Source organism: Artemia franciscana, chromosome 1 (assembly GCF_032884065.1).
Source record: "Artemia franciscana chromosome 1, ASM3288406v1, whole genome shotgun sequence".
Lineage (NCBI taxonomy): Eukaryota > Metazoa > Arthropoda > Branchiopoda > Anostraca > Artemiidae > Artemia > Artemia franciscana.
In genome coordinates this window covers 2152463-2174583 of record NC_088863.1, presented here as the reverse complement: position 1 = coordinate 2174583, position 22121 = coordinate 2152463, and the positions used below count along the sequence as shown (strand labels likewise).

At 35.4% G+C, this 22121-nt stretch overlaps 1 protein-coding gene across 5 annotated transcripts in view; it reads right to left on the bottom strand.

Annotated features, from left to right (window-relative positions):
* The window catches only part of LOC136043882 (uncharacterized), a 187375-nt gene that overhangs the window by 66540 nt on the left and 98714 nt on the right, over nucleotides 1-22121 (bottom strand). For all 5 annotated transcript variants that reach the window (XM_065728889.1, XM_065728917.1, XM_065728900.1 and 2 more), the window contains exon 4: nucleotides 6062-6211. In XM_065728889.1, the coding sequence (XP_065584961.1) occupies nucleotides 6062-6211 (150 nt within the window). The remainder of the gene's footprint in view (nucleotides 1-6061; nucleotides 6212-22121) is intronic.

Here is a 22121-nt window from a genome sequence, read left to right as displayed (position 1 = left end):
ATTCCTGTACTCCTCGTACAGGAATTAGGACTGCCTCTCCTAATTTCTGTACGTTTTAAGGTTCGACTTTGGGACGCAGCCTCTTTAACAGCCTCTTTAACTTGAAGTTTTTTTCATATTTTGTGAAAAAAAACCGCCCGATAAGGGACTTGAACCCTTGACCTTAGGATTAAAAGTCCCACGCTCTACCGACTGAGCTAACCGGGCATGTTTGAAGTCGAAATACCTGCATGTGTGTAAATATAACTTTTAAGAATTTCAAAAATTAACATGGGCTCTTATGTGGAAATGGGTTTTTCTAAGCTAGAAAATCGGGGGGTTAAGATTTTCCGACGAAACTTTCCAGGAAAATTACGCGTCGAATGAGTCTTCGTACACCCAGATCCGATGTCGGCTGTGACCTGTAGTCGTGGCGAAAAAAAAAGAACATGAACATTATGTGGCTATGCGTGGTTTCTGGAAAACAGGGAAGGAGTTATCGGATCGAGCTGAAATTTCGCGGATAAGCTCCTGGGCCCTAGGGGACCTTAACTTGTGAATTTCAGCCCGATCGGACAACGTTAAAGGGGGGGGGGTTGGTGGGTCGAAACTTTCGGCCAGATATTCCCCATGAAGGAAAAGTCGGAGGGGGATGAAATTTGGCAGGTTTCTTAGTTGGAGCTCGGGCTACAAAATGCATCCCTCCGATCCCTCTGCGACCACTGAAACCGAAGATCGCTTAACATTGTCGTGGTTCGCCTCTTTAAAGAGGCACGGGTGTGCCTCCTTGATCAGCATTAAAATGCGATTCTTTTGATGTAATTATTGGTATTAAAATTCCATTTACTAGAGTTTCGGTTACTATTGAGCCGGGTCACTCCTTACTACAGTTCATTACCACGAACTGTTTGATAGCTGGATTTAGTTTGGAATGCTGAGTATACAAAAAAGGCTATATTTTTGGATTCCTAATTTTTAAAAAAAACTCACTTTAACAATTCGACCTTCGGCAAAATATGCACGGAAAATAGATTAGTATGATGTTACATTGTTTTGAACTCTTGGAATTCGTTCATGCCCTTATTTTCTATATGAACTGAGCTTCCTGGTTATCTCAGGTTACCACTTCCGCTGGAAGTTTCCCTTTTCTAACAAATTTTCCGGTCGTAGTCACTTCCCAAATTGAATTGAATTGAAGAGCTCAAGAGACTCAGGAAATCAGTTGTTCGGCGCATCTTTATAAAAATACCATTTAAAAAGACAAAGCTCTTTTTCAACTCTTTTTCCAGAAGTAAAGATCTAGGTTGAAACTTAAAACAAACAAAAATATTGCCTCCCAGACTGCACAAATTACTTTCACAAAGCTAAAAATATCTACCACTGTCTTTAGAATCCTATAAACTAGCGCTTTACTGAAAACACAAAACCAACCACAAAAGCAGAATATTCTCTTAGGAAATAGAAACCTGATAAGTAGCCTGAATAGAATGAAGCATTAATTTATAATATCGTCAATACTCATTCAATAGCCATGAATTAATAGCTTTTAGCATAAAATTATAATCAAACAGTTCGTGATAACGAACTGTAGTAAGGAGCGACCCGGCTCAATAGTAACCGAAACTCTAAAAATAAAATTTTGATACCAACAGTTACATCAAAAGAATTATATTATAATGCTGATTTTAAATATATAAGTTTCATCAAGTTTAGTCTTACCCATCAAAAGTTACGAGCCTGAGAAAATTTGCGTTATTTTAGAAAATAGGGGGAAATACCCCCTAAAAGTCATAGAATCTTAACGAAAATCACACCATCAGATTCAGCGTATGAGAGAACCCTACTATAGAAGTTTCAAGCTCCTATCTACAAAAATGTGGAATTTTATATTTTTTGCCAGAAGGCAGATCACGGATGCGTGTTTATTTGTTAATGCTGATTTTAAATATATAAGTTTCATCAAGTTTAGTCTTACCAATCCAAAGTTACGAGCCTGAGAAAATTTTCGTTATTTTAGAAAATAGGGGGAAACACCCCCTAAAATCATAGAATCTTAACGAAAATCACACCATCAGATTCAGCGTATCAGAGAACCCTACTGTAGAAGTTTCAAGCTCCTATCTACAAAATGTGGAATTTTGTATTTCAAACAGTTCGTGGTAACGAACTGTAGTAAGGAGCGACCCCGCTCAATAGTAAACGAAATTCTAAAAAAACAGAATTTCAATGCTAAAAGATATATCAGTTTTAGCGTAAAGAGCAGGGCGTTGATGAGGAAGCAGCCTCTTTCATATACGAAGTAATTTCTGTTCGTCTTAAGTTTTAATGTCGCTCCTTACTTTCAGTTAAAAAAACTTGTTTTTTTATTTAATTCACTAAAAGGGCCAAGCAAGCTCGTTTTCAGTTAAGGGCTAGATTTAAGAAATCAGAAGATATTGGAAAATATCCATAATCATTTTACTTGAGGTAGTTTTGTACATATAGCTTGCTTATCTGGGAAACAATAGCTTTTGCTCTGTTTAAAGTTTCAATTTTACCCTTTACTTCTGTTAGAACAATGTTTTTTTTCCAATATTCTTTGCTATTTTATTTTCTTAAATGTAAACAAATAGCCATGCAAATATATTTGAACTTAATTTAAGCTGTCCCACAAGAGATGTAATACTTGATGAATTACAATCAAGAGATTATACTTGATGTAATACAAGAGATGAAAGTCCGAGGGGTATGTCACCACTCGTATCCTCCAGAAACTACTTATTAGGAATCAGATTATTTTCAAAAAATGAAAATGAATGCATGCCCTTTTCTAATTATTAATTAAAATACATTCCAAAAAAGAAGTTTTTAAAGAAAAGTGAAAAGCCATATTAAAGTTAAAACCAGCACAAATAAATTATCATAATAATTAAACCATTCGTGGTAACGAACTGTAAGTAAGGAGCGACCCGGCTCAATAGTAACCAGAACTCCAAAAACGAAATTTTTATATCAAAAGATTAATTAAAAAAATTAATCAGTTATGATATTATTATATCAGTTTCATTAAGTTCAGCATCACCCATCAAAGGTTACGAGCATGAGAAAATTGGCCTTATTTTCGAAAAAAAGAAAAAACACTCTTTAAAATTTATAGAATCTTAACGAAAATCATCATACCATCAGATTCTGCGTATCAGAAAACCCCACTCTAGAGGTTTCAAGTTTCTATGTTCAAAAATGTGGTGGAATTTTGTATTTTTATTTTTATTTTTTTTTTGGCCAGAAGAAAGATAATGGTTGCGTATTTATTTGTTTTTTTTTTATTCTTTTTTCCAGGGGTGATTGTATCGACCCAATGGTCCTACAGGGCTCATTCAAACGGATCTAGTGCCCTTTTCAATTGATCAAAAAGAATGGAGGGCAACTGGTCCCATTTCACGCCCATTTTTTCCCCAGAATTACCTGATCAAAATTTTTAGATAGTCATTTTGGCCAGTATAGTCGAAAGATCAAATAATTATGTCTTGAAGTGTAAAATGACCCCCAAAGTCCATGATGAGAGGCCTGTAAGTTATGAAGTTTGTCCATTGTTTACCTATAGTATTTGTTATAGGTATGTATACATACAATTTTTTAGGGTGGGGGGTTGGGCTGGTGAAGGATTTCTATAAAGAGAATCTTCCTTGGAGAGGAAAATTTCTGGGGGTGAATATTCCAGGAGATTTGTTATATGGGGGGATTCAACAGAATTACTACACGAAATTCTTTTTAATTGTCTTACATTCTCTTTGCCGAATTTTTCATATGGAGATATTCCAGGGGAATTTTCCAGGGGCTTTTTTCTGCGTGTTTTGTTTTCTGGGAAATAATTTCCAGGGAAGGAAACATTTCTGGAGTGATCGAGAAACCAATTAGAAATTAAAATCTTCTTCAAATGAAAGAATGGTAAGGCGAATTTTTCAGGTCCCATCGTCCGCAAGCAATTTTACAGGGAGTGGAATTCTCAGCGATGATGGAACTGTCTTGAGGGAATTTGAAGAGAGAGGGGGGAGGGTGAAGTTTAAGTGGGGTGAAAATTCCACTGAAGAGTGTTCTGTGAGAGGGAGGGGTATATTTTATAGAGTTTAAATCAGAAATACCGGCATTATTTGAAAGACGAACAGAAATTATTCCATATATGAAGGGTTGTGCCCTCCTTAATACCTTACTCTTTATTCTAAAGTTTGACAGTTTACTAAAACTAAAACGCAAGGGCCTTATAATTAGAATAAGAAGCTTATTTAAAAGTGCCAACAGCTTTAGCGTAAAGAGCAAGGTATTGAGCAGGGGACAACCCTATATGTATACCTTATAATCTTCCAAAGTTAACATGTAAGTTTTGTTTAATTTTTCATGTAAGATCAGCCGAATTCAAACCTGCATTAGCTAAAAAGTTCAGAAATTAAATAAAAAATCAAGTAATACATTGTGCCAACACTGTTCGTTACTTAGGCAGCGCTGTTGCGTTGCCTATGATTTCTCGTCGTTTTAAGCTTGAGTTAAAAAAAAAAAAAACAAGTTTTTTAACTAAAAGTAAAGAGCGACATAAACTTCGAAAGGGACTCATACGATTGGAAATTAAAAGGACTAGTAGCCTTTTTAACAAATAAAAGTGACCGCAGACAACACAACCCACTCCCTACATCCATCATTCCCCAAACACATTCAATCAAAATTTTGCGATGGCGATTTCGTTCAGCAGAGTTGAAAGGTCTGGAATTATGTCTTTGAGGGAGTATACCTCCCCATAGCCCTCAGGCAAGGATTTCAAGCTATGTCCTGGGGACCTATAAGTTTCTCATAGAAACAGAGGCCATATAAACTTCGAAGGGGGCTCGTTGGTTCGGTAATCATTTTATTTAAAATAGTGCAAAAATCAAATGACAAGGCCTTTGGGTTGATACAAACCACCAGAACCTGGGAGCAAGGGTTTTAAGTTATGCCCTGGGGTATATAAGGTTGATATGGAAGGGATGGTTGCATAAACTTTAGAGGTGGCTAATTTGGTTGAAAATTGAAAGTTTTAGCTCTCTTTTAAGAGTCAAAAGGGTTAGAGGGCAACTAGCCCTTCCCCCAACTGCCCGCCCCTTTTTCACCAAACACACCTGATTGAAATTCTGAGATATCTATTTTGTTTAAACTAGTCCAAGGAACTTATAACAATCCTTCCAGGGTTGACACAACCCCCCAAAGCCCTATAAGTTATACCCTAGGGACATATAGGGTTTTCATGGAATGGTGCCAGAACATAATTTGCACTTTACTAAAAAGAATGGAAATGAATCTACATTTTCAGTTTAATATACATATGCTGATATTTATTCCTTAAAATCATAATAATTTTTTATTTATTAAAGTTATAAAAGTGAAAACATTTAAAAAATTTTCAGTAAATCGCAGATTGTGTTCTGGTCATAAGAAAAAAAAAATTAGAGCTCTACACACGTTAATTTCCATATTAAATTAGGTTTATTTTAGTAAGAAACCTTTGTTTTTACAAGAAAATCATTCTTAATAACAGGAAAGAAAATACCACTTTAATTTTTTTTCGCCTCCCTCTGAAGTTCATTTTGTGGAGCATTGCATTTTTTCAAATATCCTAGCAGTTTCTGGGTTGTCATTTTCGGATCACTTGTTGCACATTATTCCAAATATATGTTTTATTCAATTATCCATTGTGATCCTAAGTGGGCTGAGACTTTATACCTTAAATCACCTTGAATTCCATTATGCAGGCATGAAAAACTATGATACACCTGTCATTGACGACTTCAAAGTTTCTTTCAGGAATCTGGGGCCTCCCAGTGCATACGCCATCCTCTCTGCTCCAAGTCTCTATTGACACAAGGCTTGATTGATTCCAAGGTTTCGTACTAGATAGTTTGATTGCTTAAGGAGTTCCACATGGGCAACACGGTTTGAAAAGAAGTAGAAGTGTTCTCTGCGGTTGGTAGTATGCTTAGTAATTTTCTGGAGAAAATTAAGACAACTAATTATATGAGAAAATCATTAGATACCAGTACAAACTCTCTTTTTGCCATGGAATATAAAATAAAATTACCTTCTTCAGGTACACCAGGGGTCTGAGGACAGTGAATCGTCTCAGGTTTAGTTCGTCCAAAATTGGCAGAGTAGATAGCCAATCGCTCGTTGTTTTTACATCGTAAAACGAGTGTTTCGTTTTCGCAAGCTATTTTGTTTTTGAATTCGCCTGGAAAAGAGATAGTAGTGAACGATAAAACTTAAACTGAAAACAACTAGGTCTTAAGAATACAATTATTGCTAACGTATCTTAGAAGTGATTAGAAGTGATTTAGAAGCTACCTAACAGCTTATAAATAATTGAAGGTCACAGTTTGCAGTTATTAAATAAAAAAAAAGTTTTCGCAAATGAAATTAAAGAACAACGTTAAAACTTATAATGAATATACTATATTGACAGATAGAATGCCATTAATTTTTTTTTATATAGTTCGATAGATTTAGTTGTAATAGTAGAAGTTTTCAGAGTGGTTACAGTCATATTTGCAATCCCAGTAGCAGTAGCAGTAGCGAGTTGTCACACTCGTCGCAAGTTGTCACACTTACAGTTACAAGTAGCCTCAGTGGCAAATAGTCAGAGCCACAACTATTCACAACAGCAGTCAAATTGCATTTGCATATGTAGTCAAAAGTGGTCATAATTGCAGCCACAGGTTCTCGGGCAGTCGTAAGTATTGATAAGCTTAAGTACTGGTATTCACAAGTAGTCAAAGTCGGAAGCAATCACGATCGCAAATTATGACGATCGCAAATAGTCTCAGTCGGAAGTAACCACGATCGCAAATTCTGACAATGGCAAATAGTCTTAGTCGCAAGCAGTCATACTCATAGTTGAAATCACAGGTAGTCTTAGTCGCAATCGATAGTAATTGTAGTCACAAGTGATTACAGTCACAAACAATCAAAGTGACAAGCATTTGCATTAGCAGATACAAATAGTCATAGCCGAAGTCATAAGTAGTCACACTTACAAGTAGTCACAGGCAGTCATATTTACAGATGCAAATAGTCACACCTGCAATTTGTCACAATTGCAGTCATAGTAGTAGTACCAATAGGGGGCCTGAAAAGAAAAAATTATTACCCTTACCCACTCCTAAGAGATTTCAGATATATCCTTTTAATAGCCTGGATGCATATAGTTGACAAAGTACGTGTCTCAAAAGTAGATGTTGTCAAAAACGTCCCAAGTAGCCAAGTGGTCAAAGTCGCTATCGCAAGTAGTCGCGATTGCAGCCATAGTAGTAGTAGCAATAGTGGTACTGAAAGTATCAAGTTAATACCCTTTGCCAGTACTAAGATATTGCAGGCACACCCTTTTGATAATCTCGATGCACACAGTGTCTTTGATTTTTTTAACATACCTCTTAGCATTTGCTGAAGGTCTACGTTAACTCCCCTAGCCTTTCCTGACACACTGAAGATCAAAAATTTCCCGTATTTCCCAATTTTGAATCCCATATGTAAATAATGGGCATATTACATAACTTACAACCTTTTTTCCAGGGACTGTGAGGGCACTACATTCCCAGAGGCATAGTCATAAGACCTATTTATTTAGTCATTAGACCATAGTCATTAGACCTATTTATTAGTCATTAGACTAAGTTAAATTAGACTAAGTTAAATAAAGTTGTTATTACATAATTTTGATCAGTGTTAAAGGGGGTCTAAAAGGATAAGGGGTTCCTTTGTCTTCCAAGCAATGATCAATAGGTCCTGATAATTTCAACTTAATGCCCTAAGCCGTACCTGAGATGCTGCTGATGTGCCCTTTTGACAATGGACATGCATATAGCGTGTTTTGATTTTGTTTAATATCCCCCTCATCATTCCCTGAAAGAAGCTACAAGTAGATGTAGTACCAGTTGTAAGCAATCACAGTCACGGTTGGAAGCTGTCGCAATTGGAAGTATGCCACAGTCGCAGTCTTAGTCAGTCTCACTTGCTGCCACAATAGCAGTCGTAATAATGGCCCTGAAAGTTTCACGTTCAAGTGGCTGTTCCTAAGACATTGCATTTACCCCTTTTTGAAAACTTGGACTCAGATAGATAGCTTCTTTTCATTTGGCTTAACATATTCCTCAACATTTCCCAAAATTTCACCTTAATACCCTTAGCCTTTTCGAACATATCCAGGATGAAACATTCCCCGTCTCCTAGCAATAAATCTTGGATGTAAAAAATGGACAAATCGCATAATTTACATTTCTTGGTCCAGAGGTTGTGGGGGTCTAGCGTTACTGGAGAGATAGCTAACATACGTTGTCATTATTTTGAATAAAGTGGATTTTTAATATTTATATCAGTGTTAAGGGGGAAACTAAAAGGGGTAATAGGGGGGCTGGTTTCTCTTCGTTCCCTGTTCAGCGTCCCTATCGACATACCTTCACAGTTTCAAAGGTATTAATTTTAGCCGTTACTTAGACATTGCTGATATGTCGTTTTGATAACCCTCCTACATACAGTACGTTTTTATTTTGTTTGACATCCCTCTAATTATTAAAATGAACAGAAATTACCCCGTATATGAATGGGGCTGTTCCCTCTTCAACGCCTCACTTTTTGGGCTAAAGCTTGACTCTTTCTCTCAACTCCGCATTTTAAAACAGTAAAAACTTTAGCGTAAAGAGCAGGGCGTTGAAGAGGGAACAGCCCTTTTCATATACGGGGTAATTTCTGTTCGTTTTAAGTTTTAATCTCGCTCCTTACTTTCAGTTAAAAAAACTAGTTTATTTTATTTTATTTTAGACTTAAAGACGTTTAAGTTAAAAAAACTTATTTTTTTTAATTTTATTTCTGAACGTTTTTTAGCTAATCCATGTTTTGATTTCGACTCTCAGCAGATGAATAATTAAAGCGAAAATTGCATATTTGTTTATTTGGCTAAATGGCTTTCCCATAGTTTTGACCGAATGATTTTGAGAAAAAGGAGGGGGAGGAGGCCCAGTTGCCCACCAATTTTTGAGTACTTAAAAAGGAAACTAGAACTTTTAGTTTTTTACGAACGTTTTCGTTAGTAAAAGATATACATAATTTACGAATTAGCTTACGTAACAACCTTCTATATTCGTATGTTTTTATTAAGTATATGAGAGGGTTCGCCCACTCGTCAATACCTCGCTCTTTACACTATTAAATAAAAAAGACTAATTTTTTTAGCTGAAAGTAAGGAGCGACATTAAAACTTAAAACGAACAGAAATTACTCCGTATATGAAATGGGTTGTCCCCTCCGCAATCCCTCGCTCTTTACGCTAAAGTTTGACTCTTTACCACAATTCTACTTTTTAAAACAGTTAAAAGCTTTAGCGTAAAGAGCGAGGGATTGCGGAGGGGACAACCCATTTCATATACGGAGTAATTTCTGGTCGTTTTAAGTTTTAGTGTCGCTCCTTACTTTCAGCTAAAAAAATTAGTTTTTTTTATTTAATTTCTGAACGTTTTTGAATTAATGCATGTTTGGTTTTGGCTCTCCTCACATAAATTATTAAAATGAAATTTGTATATTAATTCTTTTTTTGGCTAAATGGCTTTCTCTTAGTTTCGATCAGACGATTTTGAGAAATAAGGGGTGGAGAAGGAGGTCTAGTTGCCCTCCAATTTTTCGGTTACTTAAGAATGCAACTAGAACTTTTAATTTTTAACGAATGTTTTTATTAGTAAAAAATATACGTAACTTAAGAATTAACTTACGTAACAAACTTTCATAATCTTATATTTTTATTATGTATACGAGGGGTTTTTTTACCCTCGTTAATACCTCGCTCTTTACACTAAATCGTAAGTTTTGTCCCAATTCTTTAAGAATGACCCCTGAATCAGAAAGGCCGTAGAATAAATAGTTGAAATTACTAAAAATACTTTAGCATAAAGAGCGAGGAATTTATCTCCTCCTAAATACCTCGCTCTTTATGCTAAAGTATTTTTAGAACCCCTCATATAAGTAATAACCTCTGTTCGTTTTAAGTTTCAATGCTACCCCTTCCTTTCATTTGAAAAAAACGTTTTCATATTTATTTTTCATTGTTTTCTTTTAGTAATGCTAGAAAATCCTGCGCCCTTTTCATTGAATTTTTCTTCCCCAATGACAGATTCCTCCAAGGAAAGATCCTCCAACATAGCCCCCTCCCCTCAGCCCCACCCCCAAACAAAATAAAATCCCCCTGAAAACGTCTGTACACTTCCCAATAACCATTACTATATGTAAACACTGGTCAAAGTTTGTAACTTGCAACCCCTCCCCCAGGGATTGTGGGGGAGTAAGTCATCCTCAAAGACATAGTTATTATGGTTTTCAACTATGCTGAACAAAATAGCTATCTCAAAATTTTGATTCGTTGACTTTGGGAAACAAATGAGCGTGGGAGGGGGCCTAGATGCCCTCCAATTTTTTTGGTCACTCAAAAAGGGCACTAGAACTTTTCATTTCCGTTAGAATGAGCTCTCTTGCGACATTCTAGGACCACTTGGTCGATACGATGACCCCTGGAAAAAAAAAACAAATAAACACGCACCCGTGATTTGTCTTCTGGCAAAAAATACAAAATTCCACATTTTTGTAGATAGGAGCTTGAAACTTCTACAGTAGGGTTCTCTGATACGCTGAAGCTGATAGTGTCATTTTCGTTAAGATTCTACAACTTTTAGGGGATGTTTCCCCCTATTTTCTTAAATAAGGCAAATTTTCTCAGGCTCGTAACGTTTGATGGGTAGAACTAAACTTGATGAATCTTATATATTTAAAATCAGCATTAAAATGCGATTCTTTTGATGTAGCTATTCATATCAAAATTCAATTTTTTAGAGTTTTGGTTATTATTGAGCCGGGTCGCTCCTTACTACAGTTCGTTACCACGAACTGTTTGAAAGTTAAATTTTGTCCCTGAATCACAAAGGCCGTAGAATAAATAGTTGAAATTACTAAAAATATTTTAGCGTAAAGAGTTAGGTATTAGGAGGTGAACCCCTTAAATGCGTAATATTTTCTGTTCGTTTTAAGTTTTAATGCTACTCCATACTTTCAGTTGAAAAAACATTTTCAAATTTATTTTTTAATTGTTTTTTAAGACAATGCTGGAAAATGCTGCACCTCCTTTATGGGAATCTTCTTCACCCGTGACAAATTCCTCAATGGAAAATTTCCCTCCCATAACCCCCCTTTTCTCAACCCATCCTCCCAACCAAAAAATCCCCCCTAAAAACGTCTGTACACATCCCAATAACCATTACTATATGCAAACACTGGTCAAAGTTTGTAACTTGCAGCCCCTCCCACGGGGACTGTGGGGGAGTAAGTCGTCCCCAAAGACATAGTTATAAGGTTTTTCGACTATTCTGAATAAAATGGCTATTTCAGAATTTTGATCCGACGACTTTGGGAAAAAATGAGCATGGGAGGGAGCCTAGGTGCCCTCCAATTTTTTTGGTCACTTAAAACGCGCACTAGAACTTTTCATTTCCGTTTGAATGAATCCTCACGTAAAATTATAGGACCACTGGATCGATACGATCACCCTTGGGAAGAAGAAAAAAAAAACAACAAACAAAGAAACACGCATCCATGATTTGTCTTCTGGCAAAAAAAATACAGAATTCCACATTTTTGTAGATAGGAGCTTGAAACTTGTACAGTAGGGTTTTCTGATACGCTGAATCTGTTGGTGTGATTTTCGTTAAGGTTCAACGAATTTTAGGGCTTGTTTTCCCCTATTTTATAAAATGGTGTAAATATTCTCAGGCTCCTTTTTGATGGGTAAGACTAAACTTGATGAAACTTGTATATTTAAAAACAGCGTTAAAATGCGATTCTTTTGATGTAACTATTGGTATCAAAATTCCTTTTTTAAGAGTTTTGGATACTATTGAGCCGGGTCGCTCCTTACTACAGTTCGTTACCACAAACTGTTTAATAAGTTTCATTACGTTTAGACTTACCCATCAAAAGTTACGAGCCTAAGAAAATTTGCCTTATTTTAGAAAATAGGGAAGCACCCCTTAAATGTCATAGAATATTAACGAAAATCTTACCATCTAATTCAGCGTATCAAATAACCCTACAGTAGAAGTTTCAAGCTCCTATCTACAAAAATGTGGAATTTTGCATTTTTTGCCACAAGACAGATCACGGATGCGTGTTTATTTGGTTGTTTTTTGTTTGTAATTTTTCCCAGGGGTGATCGTATTAACCCAGTGGTCCTAGAATGTCGTGAGAGGTTTCACTTTAATGGAAGTTGAAACTTCTAGTGCCCTTTTTAAGTGACCAAAAATATTGGAGGACACTTAGGCCCTCTCCCACGCTCACTTTTATCCCAAAGTCACCGAATCAAAATTCTGAGATAGCCATTTTATTCAGCATAGTCGAAAAACCTAATAACTATGTCTTTGGGGACGAATTACTCCCCCACAGTCCCCGTGGGAGGGGCTGCAATTTAAAAACCATGACCAGTGTTTACATATAGTAATGGTTATTGGGAAGTGTACAGACGGTTCCAGGGGGATTTTTTTGGCTAGGGGAGGGGTTAAGGGGAGGGGGTTATGCGGGGGGAATTTTCCCTGGAGGAATTTGTCATGGGAAAGAAGATTTCCATGAGGGGGTGGGCGCAGGATGTTTTAGCATTTTTTAAAGAACAATGAAAAAATAAATATGGAAAAGTTTTTTCAACTGAAAGTAAGGAACAGCATTAAAACTTAAAACGAACATCTCTTACGCATATGAGGGGTTCACCTCCTCCAAATACCTTGCTCTTTACGCTGAAGTGATTTTATTAATTTCAACTATTTATTCTACGGCCTTTGTGATCCAGGGGTCATTCTTAAGGAATTGGGACAAAATTTAAGCTTTAGTGTAAAGAGCGAGGTATTCAAGAGGGGGGAACCCCTTCATATGCGTGATGAAAACATACGAATATTAAATTTCGTTACGTAAGTTAATTCGTAAGTTACGTATGTTTTTACCAATAAAAACGTTCATAAAAAATTAAAAGTCTTAGTTGCTTTTTAAATAGCCCAAAAATTGAAGGGTAACTAAGCCTACTCCCTCGTTCCTTTTTTCTCGAAATCATCCAATCAAAACTATGAAGAAAGAACTTTAGCCATAAAAATAAATTAATATGCAAATTTCGGTTTAATTATTCGTGTGCGGAGAGCCAAAATAAAAACATGCATTAATTCAAAAACGTTCAGAAATCAAATAATAAGAAAAACAAGTTTTTTTAACTGAAAGTAAGGAGCGATATTAAAAATCAAAACGAACAGAAATTACTCCGCATATGAAAGGGGCTGTTCCCTCTTCAACGCCCCGCTCTTTACGCTAAAGTTTTTACTGTTTTAAAAAGTAGAGTTGAGAGAAAGAGTCAAACTTTAGCGTAAAGAGCGAGGTGTTGAGGCTGTCAAAAAAAAATTGGGACAGGTTTGAACCCCCAAGGCCCCTCAGATTGTAGCTCTTGACTGGCTTTTTATTGGCTTTTTTGTTCGAAAACCGCTTCAGTACGATTTATTACCTCCTCTACCCTTTTAAAGTACTAAGATATAGCCTACACTAGATTTTACATTTTTTACTTGAGTAATGGATAGCTTATTCTAATTTCTTTCACTAGGGCTGTCAGAGGGTCATTTAAGCTTTATGTCCTAACTAATAAATCTTGTAGCAAATTAGATTTTTAGTTTAAGATCCTTTCAAGCCACCCTTTGAATATATTAAGCCAAAGACTCAATCTAATGGCTAATTCCTTCAATGAGGACTCGAAATTATGCTTTTCTGGAAAACTTGTCTTTTGAGCTAATGTACATAATAAGTGTTGCTAAACTTTAAGCTTATCGTTTGCTTTTAAACGCACTTTCTTTTCATAAAAAAGAAAGTTCTAGTGCACTTTCTTTGGCTGTCAAAAATATTTGACTATTGTTTCTAGTTATGAGAAACTAAACTTAAGTCGTCATTAATTAGAAAAAAAATGTTAGTACTTGTTTTGAAATTCAATATAAAGAATTTTATTTATAAAGAAGAATCTATTTAGAAAAAGAGTTTGTTCCGAGCTGAGCGGAATTACTGCAAAGTGCATATTAAAGAATAATAAATCGTAAAATTTCTGCAGAAGAATAACCAGTTGAAGAAAAGATTTTGGTTCATTCGAAAGTGATCTTGTCATGCTACAACCAAAAACTGAAGATATGAGGATTAATACAGAAACAGCTATTAATGGTGAAATTTTGTGGGCTTCAATGAGAGATAGGCTGAATATTTTGATAATGTCATATACTTTGACACAGTTGTAAGAAATGATATACGAAGTGGGGAGAGAAGTGGTGATATAATCTGGAAGTAAAGAGAGATTGATTTACTAAGAACAATTTTAGAGATGTAAGTTAAAGGTCCTAAAAACAATTAGTGTTCGCGTGCTAACAGCATTTTAAATAAGTTTTTGAAATAAAGTGCTTATAATGTCAAAGGGAAAATACTGAATAATACGATAAGAATATCGTAAAAGGGTGAAAAATGTAATTGGTTTTTGTCATTATTTCTTAAAATTAGGAAAAAAAGCTTATGGTTTTTCCCTTTTCTACACAATTGCATTTTTATCAAGTTTTATAATAAGTTAAACCTACTTGTATTAAAAACTCCACAAAATATTTGACAATGATTTATATTAAAATTATAATTTCATTTTCTATTATTTGTTTTTTGATTATTTTGATTTTTTTTTCATTAGACTGGCATACGGCCCTTCTGTCAAAAATAAAGAATGTAAAATTAATGATTAGGGGAAGAGGGAGGGGTTCAATCTTGTATGTTTTTGTTCGACTGTATAACGTTGCTCTGTCAAAGATAAAAGTAGTTTATAATTTTCATCAAAATCAAGTTTAAGTGCCAAAGTGTCTTCTCTTATCATTTACTCTTACGCTTTAAGGACGAGTGACATGTTTCCCTTTGGGGGGGGTGGAGGGGGATCATAAGGGGTTTTGAATGCTAAAGATGAACTTTGAAATTTGAATAGCCGGCTAAGTACTATGACTTTAAACAAGTCCTGTTTGGAGAGTAAGAGGGATTGTCTTTCCTCCTAATACAATTAATGAAATGGCAGTCCTTTTATAAAACCCTGAAGTTTTTTTCCCCTTTTACGAAGTTTATCCAACGCTCCAAAAAGAGCAGCACTCAGAAATGAATTTATGGTTACGTCTCTGTCATACTAATTGATATTATTGCATTGCCGAGGACAAAGCAATGGGAAAGCTAGCGAGACGAAATGTTTAATAAGCATTGTCTAGAATCCCAAAAAACGTCAATAGCTTGTATGATATGAAAAATTTTGCGATTAAAAACTGATTTTATGCTAGTGTGGTTGATTTTTTGACGAGCTACAAGTATCACCGGGTTTCAGTATTCATATTAAATTAAAGAAACTGACAAATTAGAACGTGATGGTGATTTAAACTGTCTAAAAAGGGTTGGATCTTGATGAAAATTAAATAAGACACAAGTTTTTTCAACTGAAAGTTAGGAACAACATTAAGATTTAAAACGAACCGAAATTATTCCGTATAGGAGGGCTGTCCCCTCCTCTACACCCGGCTCTTTACGCTAAAGTTTTTATCGTTTTAAAATGTAGAGTTATGAGTAGGAGTTAGACTTTAGAGTAAAGAGTGGGGCATTGAGGAGGGGGCATCCCATTTCATATACGGAATAATCTCTTTTCGTTTTAAGTTTTAATATTGCTCCTTATTCACAGTTGAAGAACTTGTTTTTATTTAATTTCTGATCGTTTTTAAAATAATGCTTGGAAGTCCGGCCCCAACTTTAGGAAAATTCCTTTACACCATGAGAAATTCCTCCATGCAAACATCCTCCCACGTAACCTTCTCCCCCGACCCCCCTCCCGACCATAAAAAATACCCCCTGAAAACGTCTGAACACTTCCCAATAAGCAATACTCGATTTATACAATTTACAAATTTCGCAACTTGCAGCACCTCCACCGAGGACTGTAAGGGATTAAGTCACCCTCAAAGACATATTTATTAGATTTTTCGACTATGCTGAAGAAAGTGCCTGTCTCAAAATTTTTACCTGTGACAGTGCAAAAAAAATGACCGTGGGAGGGGGCCTAGTTGCCCTCTATTTTTTTGGTCACTTAAAACGGACACTAAAACTTTTAATTTCCCTTCGAATGAGCCCTCTCATGATATTCTAGGACCACTGGGCCGATACGATCACTCCCTGGGAAGAAAAAATAACAACAAATAAACACTTATCCATGATCTTTCTTCTGACAAAAAATGCACAATTCCACATTTTGCAGATGCGAGCTTGAAACTTCTACAGTAGGGTTCTCTAATACGCCGAACTTGATAGTGCAATTTTCATTAATATTCTATTATTTTATGAGGTGTTTTCCCTTTTTTGGAAGATAAAGGAAAATATTCTCAGGCTCGTAACTTTTGAAGGGTAAAATTAAATTTGATGAAACTTTTATATTTAAAATTGGCATAAAAATCTGGTTTTTCGTATGTATCTATTGGTACCGAAATTTCCTCTTTTAGAGTTTCGGTTACTATTGAGCCGGTTCACTCTTTAATTACAAACTGTTTGATTCAATCATAAAATTAAACACCTGATGATAATGCCCGAGCCAAACCACAGTTAAACCTGCTGATGAAACAGCAAATGTCTATGAAGGAAATGTGTTTTGTCTTGATTTAACCGCTTTTACCAGAGAAAAGAAAAATAGCAAGAAATTGGCTTAAAAGTATTTTCCCAACTGTTTCTTATTAATACTATGTCTATGTATATTCTGCCGTATTCAAATTTCAGACAACAAAACAAAATGATCTCCAAACTTCTATATTTTCTATTTTCAAAAAACTTTGCCTTAAGCGTTGACTCCTATTAGTCAATCCCAAATTTAATGCTTTAAAGTTTAACAATGTTTAACACAAGAAATTTGGGGAACGGGATACATTATTGGCTGTAATTGTATGTAATTTTTTTTCGGTAACTGTAACTATGATATGGACGGATATCAGTTTCAATCTCTTATCTAGCAAAATGTAAAATCCTTTCCATTTTGCTATTAAATTATTTCTAATTCTGCTATTAGACTTAGATTGATCACTGCATAATCGCTCATTATATGGGTTTGGTTTTCTAATTAAGACTTAATCAATACCGATAGGTAGAAATAAGTGAAGAGTACTCTTGTAAATTGATCCCACTTAGCTAGCCCTTGGTTTATTACCAAATTGATGTTACTTAACGGTTGTTACCAACCGTTAAGCCTCTTCAGCGCCTTAACAATCAGTATAACCCATCAAAAATTATAAATCACTGAACTAATTCATTTTTTTTTCACATTATTTTGTTAATATACTAAATACATACATTGTTTACAAAATTGAGAAGACATTTTGTTTTTGGCAGATCAAATTCAAAATCTGATAATTGGCTTTTTTAATGTACGATAGATTTTTTATCATAAAAGTATTTTATCAAAAAATGAAATTTTGTTCAAGACAGGACTTTGAAAGAGAAACCAAATTACATTTGTATTTAAAGGCGCCTATTATTCTAAGCTAAGATTCATTAGTTTAGATAAATTTAATCATCATTTCTAATACAGACTTAATCAATACCGATTGGAAGAAATAAGTGAAGAATATTCTTGTAAATTGACCCCACTTAGCTAGCCCTTTGATTTATTCAACTGGATTTCAAGCACCTTCCAAGCGTAAAATCGCCCTTTTCTGAATAGGATCCAAGGAGCCAATTCTAAACGGGATAAAATAGAAATTCAGCAGAAACGTTTTTATGGTTCAGAATAAGCTTAGCTTAGCATTATTCATTTATTTGAACTAGTAGACTGAAGTGAAACCTTGAGAGTTTTTCCATGTAACTTTTCTGCTCATTCAGTGTACTTAATTCAGCGACTTTACACATACATTGGATAATGGACAAGTTTGTTGTATTTTACCACATATTTTATTATGTAATTAAATAAAAAAAAACTAATTTTTTTTAGCTGAAAGTAAGGAGCGACATTAAAACTTAAAACGAACAGAAATTACTCCGTATATGAAATGAGTTGTCCCCTCCGCAATCCCTCGCTCTTTACGCTAAAGCTTTTAATTTTTTTAAAAAGTAGAATTGTGGCAAAGAGCCAAAATTTAGCGTAAAAAGCGAGGGATTGCGGAGGGGACAACTCATTTCATATACGGAGTAATTTCTGTTCGTTTTAAGTTTTAATGTCGCTCCTTACTTTCAGCTAAAAAAATTAGTTTTTTTTTATTTAATTTCTGAACGTTTTTGAATTAATGCATGTTTGGTTTTGGCTCTCCGCACATAAATTATTAAAATTAAATTTGTATATTACTTCTTTTTTTGACTAAATGGCTTTCTCTTAGTTTTGATCAGACGATTTTGAGAAATAAGGGGTGGAGAAGGAGGCCTAGTTGCCCTCCAATTTTTCGGTTACTTAAAAAGGCAACTAGAACTTTTAATTTTTAACGAACGTTTTTGTTAGTAAAAAATATACGTAACTTAAGAATTAACTTACGTAACAAACTTTCATAACCTTATATTTTTATTATGTATACGAGGGGGTTTTTACCCTTGTTAATACCTCGCTCTTTACACTAAATCGTAAGTTTTGTCCCAATTCTTTAAGAACGACCCCTGAATCAGAAAGGCCGTAGAATAAATACTTGAAATTACTAAAAATACTTTAGCATAAAGAGCAAGGTATTTATCTCCTCCTAAATACCTCGCTCTTTATGCTAAAGTATTTTTAGAACCCCTCATATGCGTAATAGTCTCTGTTCGTTTTAAGTTTCAATGCTATTTCTTCCTTTCATTTGAAAAAAACATTTTCATGTTTGTTTTTCATTGTCTTCTTATAGTAATACTAGAGAATCCTGCGCCCTTGTCATTGAATTTTTCTTCCCCCATGACAGATTCCTCCATGGAAAGATCCTCCAACATAGCCCCCTCTCCTCAACCCCACCCCCAAACAAAATAAAATCCCCCTGAAAACGTCTGTACACTTCCCAATAACCATTACTATATGTAAACACTGGTCAAAGTTTGTGACTTGCAGCCCCTCCCCCAGGGATTGTGGGGGAGTAAGTCATCCCCAAAGACATAGTTGTTATGGTTTTCGACTATGCTGAACAAAATGGCTGTCTCAAAATTTTGATCCGTTGACTTTGGGAAAAAAAGAGGGTGGCAGGGGGCTTAGATGCCCTCCAATTTTTTCGGTCACTTAAAAAGGGCACTAGGACTTTTCATTTCCGTTAGAATGAGCCCTCTTGCGACAATCTAGGACCATTTGGTCGATACGATGACCCCTGGGGAAAAAAAAAAAAAAACAAATAAACACGCACCCGTGATTTGTCTTCTGGCAAAAAAATACAAAATTCCAAATTTTTGTAGATAGGAGCTTGAAACTTCTACAGTAGGGTTCTCTGATACGCTGAATCTGATGGTGTCATTTTCGCTAAGATCCTACGACTTTTAGGGGGTGTTTCCCCCTATTTTCCTAAATAAGGCAAATTTTCTCAGGCTCGTAACTTTTGATGGGTAAGACTAAACTTGATGAAACTTTTATATTTAAAATAAGCAGTAAAATGCGATTCTTTTTATGTAGCTATTGATATCAAAATTCAATTTTTTAGAGTTTTTGGTTACTATTGAGCCGGGTCGCTCCTTACTACAGTTCGTTACCACGAACTGTTTGAAACCCTAAGAAAAGCTCAAATAATACTCAGCACGCGGGAAGAATATTTTTTTTTGTTTCAGATGGGAGAGAAAAGAGAACAAAGGACAGATAAATTTAAAAATCGTTAAAGTATGGAGAATTGGATTCAAGGACCTTAATATTAAAGAAGTGTTGCTAATTCGATACAATAGAGGATAGAGAAAATATTAAGGACCAGAAATTTCAGTTCTCTGAAGGAACCTGGAGGATCCAACTGATCCTGGACGATTTATCATTTGAAGAAACATTTTGAAAGGTTGAGCAAAAGCATTTCTTGTCAAATGTTTTACTTGACGAATACCCTAACGCGAATTGCCTGGGTATAGACGGTCGGATTATGCTCCATTATCATGAGTTGGCTTAGGGACTCTGGTCTGTCATACGCTCTTTTCTCTGTCCCTATCCTTGGAAAAGAAAGCCTGGTTGCGTGGCTTCTAAATACACAGTAGGGTAGAATTTTCATAAGCTTTCATCACCAGGACTGCAAACAACTTCCAGTTTGTTTGACTCAGTACTCCTCTGGGGCAGTTAAGACAGAAGCAAGGCCTAAGTTATAGAGAAAGTTTTAAAAAGGGATGAGCAGGATTTTGGGTATAAGTTAAACACTGATAAACCATAAGGAAATGATAGAGAAAAATGAAGATATATTTGAAAAATAGGAAGTGAAAAAAATATCTATACTGCGAATGCAAATTAGGCACCAAAAAGATAATTAAAAAATTAGGTCTCAAATGCTAGTAGTGTGGTAAATGAGTTTTTGAAATACACTGGATGTTTTTTTTTCTCCAGGGGTTATTGTATCGACCCAGTGGTCCTACAATGTCACGAGAGGACTCTTCGAAAGGAATTGAAAGGTCTAGTGCCCTTTTTAAATGACCAAAAAGTTGGAGAGCAACTAGGCCCCTTCTTGCGCTCATTTTTTCCCAAAGTCAGCTGATTAAAATTTTGAGATAGCCATTTTGTTCAGCATAACCGAAAACCTGACAACTATGTCTTTGGGGATGACTTACGCGTCCACAGTCTCCGGACGAGGTGCTGCAACTTATTAACTCTGCCCATTGTTTACATATACTTTTGGTTATTGAGAAGTGTACAGATGTTTTCAGGAAGCATACAGAGGTTTTCAGGGGGATTTTTTTCTGGTGGGGGTTTCAGCGGAGAGGGTTACGTAGAGGATCTTTTCATGGAGGAACTTTTCATGGGGAAGGTAATATTCCATGGAGGGGGCGCCGGAACTCCCAGCATTACTTTAAAAAAGATCAGAAATTAAATTAAAAATTAAACGTGTTTTTTTTTCAACTGACAGTAAGGAGAAACATGAAAACTTAAAACGAACAGAAGTTATTACATATATGAGGGGGATCTTCCCTTCGTCAATGCCTCGCTCTTTACGCTAAATTTTTTTAGTACTTTCGGAAGAGTTATTTATTTTAATTAAATTGCCTTTGTGATTCAGGCGTCATTTTTAAGTAATTTGAACAAAATTCGAATTTTAGCGCAAAGAGCAAGGTATTAATGAGGGGATGAACCCCCTCATAACAATTGTAGTTTCTGTTCGTTTGAAGTTCTAATACTGCTCCTTACTTTCAGTGGAAAAACTCAGTTTTTTTTATTTAATCTAAGAGATTAGAGAGCTATAGTGAAGGTCTTACTTTACTGAAGAAGATTCGGTGCAGATCTTTGGAGATTAGTGCTATGTACAAGGAAAATGCTGCTGTGGCTTAAGCAGGAAGTGATGTTGGCTGCAAGATTACCGTTGAATCAAGAGTTAAGACTTTTCCTGTGTTGATTATTTCGATTGGCTCTATCCTAATAGGACGGCCAATACAATAAAAGAACACGGGATAAAATGGAAGGGTAAAACTCTCCGGAACTTTTAGGTGTGACCTAGTTGAAAATATTGGTTAAAGGAGCAAATTCTTTGAAGATTTGAGACTTAGGTACTTAAAAATAAGTATGAAAATTTTAGTAGTTAAAATTGAGAATTCAATGAAGATATTAAATAGAATAACCATGAGTCACAGTGTTTTATCATAGTTGAGAAAAAAAATGGACAAATAGGAAGATAAGTCTTCAATCCAAGATTTGAAGTTGTGAAGCTAAAGTAATAACAGCAGCCAAGTATGGTTTTGAAATGTGGGTGCTTGGAGAGTCAGAAGAATTGCTGTAAGGAAGATTTATGACATGTTTGACAGACATACATATCAAACGACAGGTCGCACAAAGATTATGGTTCTACCCGTCTCTAGAGCTATGATGAATGCAGGCTCAAATAAACGTTTATGGACGGAAAATGATATTTTGCCAAAGCTCCTTCTTTTCGGCCATCTATTTG